Genomic DNA, 8,754 nt, shown 5'->3' with positions numbered 1-8,754 from the left:
CCCGCCGCCCGGCCCGGCCCGGCTCCGCTCGCCATGGGAGATGTGGTCTCCACGCACCTGGACGAGGGTCGCCGCCAGCACATCGCGGGTGAGCCCCCGGCATCGCCCGGCTCCGCTCATCGCGGGGGGATCCCCGGCATCTCCCCATCCCTCCTTCCATCCCTGTGGGAACCCCCCCGCTCCGTCTTACCGGGACCCCCACGCCTCTCTCTCGCTCTTTAAAGTTTTTAATTTTTACTTTCCCCGCGGTTTTGCCTCGGCGCGGCTCGGGGGGTACCCGGGGTACCCCCCAATGAAGGGCTGCGTTGTGCCGGGGTGTTTGTGTTGGCGGCGGGGCTCGGGGACCCCTCGGGCTGTGGGGAGGGGAGAGGGGAGCTGGGCTCGGGAGGATGCTGGAAGCGCAGGGACACCGCTGTCATACGGGCACTAATATATATAAATTATATATAATATATATAATATAATAATTGTATAATATTATATATAATATTATATATATATATATATTTATGCAAAAATAATGCTGGCGCTAGCTGAGCCTCATCCCCTTCCACAGTGCTGGGACATCCTTGGGAAAGGACCATAGGAACCCTCCCTTGGAGGTCCTGGGGTGAGGGAAGGGCTGCCTGCCCCCCACGCTGGCTCCAGGCAGGGCACAGCAGGGCCCCCGCCCGCTCCGTGCCACGGCCAGGGTGACAATGCGGTCATTGAGAGCCGTGTGTCCGCCGGCTCGGGATGTCTGTCTGTCTGTCTGTCTGTCTGTCCGGAGCTGCCCGGGAGCCGGGGGGTGACGGATGGTGCGAAGCCGTGCCTGGGGGGCTCGGCGCTGCTCATGGGCTCTGCGGTGACACTGCTGACCCCTCCGAGTGGTGTCGCTCCCCCCGAGCCCCTTTGCGTCACTCGTGATGCTGGCGCTGGGCTCCCCGGGGCTTCTGGGCGGGCAGGACGTGACCTCCGAGCCCTTCCGTGTCCCGGCTTTGCTTTCAGCTCCCCAGGCTGGCAGAAAAACCCCCTCGGTTCCAGTGGCTGCAGCGGGGCCGCACCTGAGCGGTGTCACAGCCCGGGTGGCTTCGAGCTGGACCTTGCGCGTCTCACGGGGACCGCCCATGTTTTGGAGGTGGCTCCGCCGTATCGCTGCTCTGTCGCGGCCATAAAGCCGCCACGGGAGTGGCTCTGCAGTCCTTTTGTCCCCAAAGGGCTCTGTGGGAAGGAGCTGCCGTGGGGCTGGCACAGGCACGGCCGTCTCGCCGTGCAGCCCATCCGCCCTGCCAGGCCCCGTCCTGGCAGGAATGCTTACGTGGTATGCGGCTCAGCAGGACGCCAGCAGGTTTCTGAGCTTTGAAGGAGAGCTTGGAACTCGCTCTGGGGTTTTCATCTTGCATTAGTTAAAGTTCCAGCCCGGCTCAGCACCGGCTCGGGGCTGCCCGTGGCGGGTTTGGATCCAAAGCACATCCTGAATTTCTCTGGAGCTTGCTGAGATTGTCTGTGCACAGATTGCGAGCCCCTGTGATCCTAATCCTGAAGAATAACAAGGAGAAGCCTGGCTGGGTTTCCTGTGCAGGAATCTGGCTCTGCTGGGGCAGGGGTTGGGTGTTTGCAGGCTGCACCCTGGCAGGGCTGAGCTGCTACCCCAGGGTGGGATTTAACCCATGCTTGGGGTCTGCAGAGAGGAAAAAGATTTCATGAGGGGAAAAAGAAAGATTTCTGTGGAATAGGATTATGGAGACTGGGCTGGGACGTGTCCTGTGCCATGCTGGGGTGAGCAGGGGGACACACACCTGTACTGGGACACCTCCCTGGGACACACTGGTGCAAACTGGGTTCCTGGAGCACCTCTCTGCTCCTGCCGGGGCTCCTGGCTGCCTGAGGAGCCCCCGGAGCTGGGAGGGGCTGGAGCCCGACAGGCAAGGCACGACTTGCTGTCAGGCATGCAAAGCAACGTGGCGGGGAGAGCTCCGGGTTTTCCTGCCTAGCTCGGCCTGTTCTCCCCTGCTGCCGCCCCAGGAGGGATCCTGCCCTTCTCCAAGCAGCTTTTCCCAGTTGTCCTCCCAAATGTGGGGGTTTGGATTTGCTGCCCAGGCCCCCATGAGCCCTGAGTGCTGGAGGACAGGAGCTCTTTGGGCTTGGCAGCATTTCCTGAGGTTGCAGCTCCTTAGAGCAGCGGAGCTGCTGGGGAGAGCCTGGCCTGGCCCTGTGCCCCTCCTGGGAATGGGGTAAAGGCAGGAGGAGGTGGGGGAAGCCCTGCCATGCCCACAGTGCCCAGGCTGTGCAGGTGCCATGCCCATTTGATGGTGAGGCTCATGTCCCCCAGAAGTCACCAGCCACACAGGTGTCCCTTGGGTGGCTCAGGAGCAGGGTCCTTCCTCCCAGCTGAGGCTGGAGGGCTCCAGGCAGTCACAGAGGCAGGCCTGCCAGCTTTGGGGCGTGGGGGCAGCCAGGTGTGATGCACAGGTGTCATCCTGCATTCCCTTCTCCAAGGTCTCTCTGACCAGCGCTTCCTCCTGCCCCCTGCTTTGGACATCTTCCTGCCTGACTCAGCCAGTTTGTTTGTCAACACCTTCAGCTGCTCTCCTCCTCCTCCTCCTCCTCCACTTCCTCCCAGATGTGGGTTGGGAGTTGTTTCCAAGCTGCTCTGTGGGCTGGAGCAGGGCTGGCTCACCCTCCTTGTGCAAGGATGCCCAGCGTGGGCACCACCACCAGGCTGGCAGGGATGGGGTGCCCTGGGAAGCCAAGGTGTCACTGGGTGGAGTTTTGCAAGGTGTCTCTCATGCCCAGGGTGCTCTCAGCATGGGACAACACGAGCTCTTCCCTCATGCTGGGATCCTGATGCTTCCCTGGAGCATCCCGTGGATCCCTTCTCCTGGGGGCCGAGCTGAAGTGTGGCTGGCAGGAGCTCTGGGTGGAGCTGCTGCTCCCGAGCCCAGGGAGGGGTGCCAGCACTCAGGGGTGCAGCAGGAGCTCCTGGGTGAGTGCCAGCACCCAGAGACGCAGCAGAAACTGTTGGGTGCAATCCCAGGTGGGTGGCAGAGCCCAAGGATGCAGCAGGAGCTCTTGGATGCCATCCTGGGTGAGTGGCAGAGCCCAGGGATGAAACGGGAACCCCTGGGTAGGTGGCAGAGCCCAGGGATGCAGCAGGAGCTCTTGGATGCCATCCTGGGTGAGTGGCAGAGCCCAGGGATGAAACAGGAACCCCTGGGTGGGTGGCAGAGCCCAGGGATGGAGCGGGAGCTCCTGGGTGAAAGGCAGAGCCCAGGGATGAAACGGGAACCCCTGGGTGGGTGGCAGAGCCCAGGGATGGAGCGGGAGCTCCTGGGTGTGTGGCAGAGCCCAGGGATGAAACAGGAACCCCTGAGTGGGTGGCAGAGCCCAGGGATGCAGCAGGAGCTCCTGGGTGCCACCTGGATGGGTGGCAGCACGCAGGGATGCAGCAGGAGCCTCTGGATGTCTCCATGGCAGAGGGATGTGGGGGTGGCAGGCAGCACAGGGAGGGTCCCTGGGAGCTCACACCTTGCTCTGGCATCTCCGGGGAGTCGCCAGCCCGTTAATTACGGAGTGAAGCAGCTGCTAATTTCGGGCTGGGAACTTCCACAGGCAGCAGCCCACGCCGAGGTGGCAGAGGTGACAGCGAGCCTCGTCCCTGGGGCGGGACCTGCGGCCTCCCTGCTCCAGGGAGCCTCGTGGGGCATTGGAGAGTGCGAGCAGGGGGGTGGGATGGGATGGGATGGAATCTGGGGTGGGAGGAGATCTGGGATGGGATGGGATCTGGGATGGATCTAGGATGGGATGGGATGGGATGGGATGGGATGGGATGGGATGGGATGGGATGGGATGGGATGGGATGGGATGGGATGGGATGGGATGGGATGGAATGGAATGGAATGGAATCGGGGGTGGCATGGGATCTGGGATGGGATGGGATCTGGGATGGGATGGGATCTGGGATGGATCTGGGATGAGATCTTGGATGGGATCTGGGATAGGATGAGATCTGGGATAGAATGAGATCTGGGATGGATCTGGGATGAGATCTTGGATGGGATCTGGGATGGGGTCTAGGATGGGATCTGGGATGGGATGGAATCTGAGATGGGATGAGATCTGAGATGGGATCTGGGATGGGATGGGATGAGATCTGGGATGGATCTGGGATGGGATCTGGGATGGATCCGAGGTGGGATGGGATGGAATCTGAGATGGGATGAGATCTGGGATGGATCTGGGATGAGATCTTGGATGGGATGGGATCTCGGATGGATCTGGGATGGGGTCTAGGATGGGATATGGGATGGGATCTGGGATGGATCCGGGGTGGGATGGGATGGAATGGGATGGGATGGGGATGGGGATGGGGATGGGATGGGATAGCATAGGATGGGGTGGGATGGGATGGGATCTGGAATGGCATGGCATGGCATGAGTTGTGCTGCAGGGCCGGCTCCAGAGGTGCCCGGCAAACGCCAGAAGGCACCGGGCTGTGCCGTGCCCCGGGGCTGGAGGCTGCTGGCAGCAGGAGAGGAGGCTCTCTGTGGCTTCCCTGAGCGTGACTCTCATTTCCCAGCCCCTGGCCCGGCTCAGCCCCAGCCGGCGTGGGAGGTGCGGGCTGCCGGGCTCTGGGGTTGGTCTGCAGGCTGCACCCTCGCCCTGCCCCGGGGGCAGCCGTGCCGTGGTTTCTCCCAGCGAAACGCGCGTCTTTCATCGCCAAATAAATAACTCCCCTGGCATGTCAGGGCTCCGTGCCAGCGCCCAGGGCTGGTTCTGGCACGCCGGGGCTTTACCTGCAGCCGTCGTGTCGGGGCACGGCGCTCGCTCGCAGCCCGGCGTGCCGGGGCAGGGGACACGGGGGGCTCCGGGGGCCTCCCCGGGTGGGTGGGAGCCCTCCCGGCCGTGCCCCTGCCTCCCCCCGGGCCGGGTTTAGCCCTCTGGGCACGCAGGAAGGGGATCCCTGCTCTGCTGGGAGCTGCAGGGCTGCAACAGCAGGGACAGAGCCGGGGGGCAGCTCAGAGCTGTCCTTGGGAGAGAAAAGCACCCCCAGAGCAGGACACCTCCATAGCAGTGTCAGACACCCCGAAACCCATGGCAGGGATGTCAGATTAAGCCCTTTTCTCACCCAGATTAAGCCCTTTTCTCACCCAGATTATGCCCTTTTCTCACCCAAATTAAGCCCTTTTCTCATCCAGATTATGCCCTTTTCTCATCCAGATTAAGCCCTTTTCTCACCCAGATTAAGCCTTTTTCTGCCCCAGATTACATATACCCTTTTTTTATCCGGTTTATGCCCTTTTCTGACCCAGACATGGGGCAACTGAGAGGTGTTTTAAAAACTTTTGTTCCATTTTCAGTCCCTTTTCTGATCCAGATTATACCCTTTTCTGACCCAGTTTAATCCCTTTTCTGCCCCAGATTATGCCCTTTTATGCCCCAGTTTATGCCCTTTTCTGACCCCATGACAAGAGGCAGCTGAGAGGTGTTTTAAAAACTTTTATTCCATTTTCAGTCCCACGTGAAGGGTGAGACAATACAGACGTTACAACTCACACCACCACAATCAGAAGCCAACTATTTCCTAATTACAATATATTATAAGTGTTTATTGGCCTATCAGCTTTAGCCACAGCTGTAAATGCCTTAATACTCTAAAATTCATTTCCCACCCAGGGACACAGCCAGGAGCCGGGATCTCCCAAGGCTTTGCCTCCCCTCCTGCCCAGATCAGAGGCTGGTCAGATTGCAGAGGCTGGCTCAGAGCTCAGAGGGGCTCGGTGCCCCTTGGCACAGCCCCTGCCCACCCTCCTGGGACTGCCAGGCTCCTGTGCCAGGAAGCAGGGCTGGAGGGATGCAGGGATGCTCATCCATGGGCATTTCATGGGGCAGGGTGTGGAGGCAGGTGAGGAGCAGCTCTCCTGCTCTTGCCCCTGCAGGACCCAGCTCTGCTCTCAGCACCCGGTTTGGGGGGGATGTCACCTCCTCCTGGGGTCCCCAAGCAGGGGCTGTGCCCCTCCCTGTCACTCTTGCGCCGAGACTGAGTCAGGATTGTAGAAAAGGCAAAGGTTCCTTTGTTTAAACGAACCACACGGTTTTATAGCGTGCTATGATAGGTTCTATTCTGTTGGCTAACTAACAGAAACATCTTCCTCACTCACTGTCTTTGAGAGGAACAGAAAGATGGTGTAGAAAAACACTACCTGCGAATTGTTCATGCTTAACAAGTTGCCACCTCTTTCTAACTCTTTAAAATTTCTCACAAGCTGCTGTGAGAAATGCTTTTTGTTTCTCTCTCTCTGTCCCATGGCATCTACATGTCCCCAGCCCCTGGCTGGCCTTGGAGCCTTGTCCCAGTGCCTGGAGTGGCTCCGTGGAGAGCCAGGAGGGGAGGAAGGGGCCGAGCAGAGCAGTCCCTGCTTCCTCCCAGTCTCCTGGCCCGGCAGGGGAGGAAGGAATAAAACTCCACCTTTTCCCCCTTTTCAAAAGGAAAGAGCAGCGACATTTGACACAGGTCCCAGCTCTGGTAGAGCACAGAGCCTTTCTCCGTGCCTCCCTGCCCTTTGCCATGCCCTCCCGCCCTTCTCTGTCCCCTTCTGCCCTTCCCTGGCAGGGATCTCTCTGGGGAATTCCTCTTGGGAGCTCGGACCCCAGATGGGACATTCAGGATGGATGGGACACTGCCCTGGAGGTGACAGAGGCCTGGGGCAAGATCTCATCCATCTGCTGTGCTGGTGGCTCCTGGGACACAGGACACTTGTCCTGGCTTCCTTTCTCCTCCTGCCAGCTCTGCTCAGCCCCTTGTGAGGTTTTTCTGCCCAAAGCTGGGGTCTGCCAGCTCCCAGACCCCAAAATTGTGGTGGCTCAGCATCCTGTGGGATGGGTTTGGAGGAGCTGGGCACAGAACTCTCCCCAGCAGCAGGGGAGAACTCCAGGACGGGTTCAGGATAGGTTCAGGACAGGTTCCAGGTCTGTTTTCAGGACAGGTTCCAGGTCTGTTTTCTTCAATCCCTTGTGGTTGGGTTGTTTTTTTCGATGCACATAAAAATCTTTGTTCGGTCTCCTCCCCTGGGGCTGGATTGGGTTTCCCACTGGCACTGTCCAGCTGGGCACAGGGACAGTGTGCCAGGCTCAGCTCCTCTCCTGGGGCTGGGCACGAGGGGACACAAGGGACGGGGACACGAGTGACACAGCTCCTGGGACATCCCTGAGCAAGGACCGCCCACCCCAGCTGGAGGAGATGGCCAAGTTTGCAGTGTCCCCTTTGCCGTGGGGACCTCAGCTCCCTGTCCCCAGCTGGCAGGGGCTGGCAGGAGGGTGTGGATGGCAGCGCACACCTGGCTGGGCTCGGCTCTGCTGGGCTGGGCTGGGCTCGGCGGGATTGCGCCATCCCGAGGGATGGATGCAATGCAGCCCAGCCGGTGCTGGGGGATGAGCCGGGCCTTATCTGGGGTGGTGCTGGGTCCCACCCTGCTGTGGGGACAGCCAGAGGGGTGGCAGCTCCTCTCCACCCTGCCCGGGTGCTGGTGGCACCCAGGGGGACGCAGGGCACGTGGGGTGATGTGGCTGCAGCCAGGATGAGGGCAGGGCTGCTGGTCTAGCTCAGGCTTTGGGGTTCAGGTTTTGAGGATGCTCCATCCTGCCACAGCCACCTGCCTGTCCATGGGACACATCCTGGGAGTGCTCTCACCTCTGCTGGTGCCACTCTGGACTGGCACACCTGAGGGCACCTGTGCCCCACGGCTTTGGAGCTGTGCCTCAAAGGCTGCTCCAAGGGCAAAGGGGGCTTGCAGGCTGAATGGGGACAGGGATCTCCTCCTGGGGACAGGGATCTCCTCATGGGGACAGGGATCTCCTCCTGGGGATGGGGATCTCCTCCTGGGGATGGGGATCTCCTCCTGGGGACAGGGATCTCCTCCTGGGGACAGGGATCTCCTCCTGGGGATGGGGATCTCCTCATGGGGATGGGGATCTCCTCCTGGGGATGGGGATCTCCTCCTGGGGACAGGGATCTCCTCCTGGGGATGGGGATCTCCTCATGGGGATGGGGATCTCCTCCTGGGGATGGGGATCTCCTCCTGGGGATGGGGATCTCCTCCTGGGCATGGGGATCTCCTTCTGGGGACAGGGATCTCCTCCTGGGGATAGAGATCTCCTCCTGGGGACAGGGATCTCCTCCTGAGGATGGGGATCTCCTCCTGGGGACGGGGATCTCCTCCTGAGGACGGGGATCTCCTCCTGGGGATGGGGATCTCCTCCTGAGGACAGGGATCTCTTCCTGGGGATGGGGATCTCCTCCTGGTGACAGGGATCTCCTCCTGGGGACGGGGATCTCCTCCTGGGGACGGGGATCTCCTCATGGGGACAGGGATCTCCTCCTGGGGACAGCAATCTGCTCCTGGGGACGGGGATCTCCTCCTGCCCCATCCCTTGTGGGGATGTGTTTGGGCAGGGAGGCTCAGGACAGGCCCTCAGTGCAGCCCTGAGAGGTGCTGGGAGCCACGCTGCCATTTGTTATTTATTTGTCATTTTTTATTTCTTATTTATTATTTGTAATTATTATTTGTTATTTGTTATCCACGGGCACATTCCTTGCACGCACATTTGAGTTACATTTGAGTTCTCGTGTCATGGAAATAATTGTTTCTGTGGCTTTTATTTCTTAGATATATGTGCTCAGGTAAATTTTTCCGTAGTAGGCACCTCCTATTAAACTCTACACTTAGGGATTGGAAAATTTGATTTTTTATTAGAGGATTTATTATTATTATTATT

The 8,754-nt window shown here is 59.7% G+C and overlaps 1 protein-coding gene across 3 annotated transcripts in view; it reads left to right on the top strand.

The window, feature by feature from the left end:
* NIBAN2 (niban apoptosis regulator 2) overlaps nt 1-8,754 on the top strand; it is a 41,085-nt gene continuing 32,331 nt past the window's right edge. For all 3 annotated transcript variants that reach the window (XM_063175036.1, XM_063175035.1, XM_063175034.1), the window contains exon 1: nt 1-88. In XM_063175036.1, coding sequence (XP_063031106.1) covers nt 34-88 — 55 coding nt within the window. In that variant the 5' untranslated portion in view covers nt 1-33. The remainder of the gene's footprint in view (nt 89-8,754) is intronic.

The sequence above is a fragment of the Melospiza melodia genome, chromosome 22 (genome assembly GCF_035770615.1).
Source record: "Melospiza melodia melodia isolate bMelMel2 chromosome 22, bMelMel2.pri, whole genome shotgun sequence".
Lineage (NCBI taxonomy): Eukaryota > Metazoa > Chordata > Aves > Passeriformes > Passerellidae > Melospiza > Melospiza melodia.
This window is presented reverse-complemented; position numbering and strand designations above follow the sequence as displayed.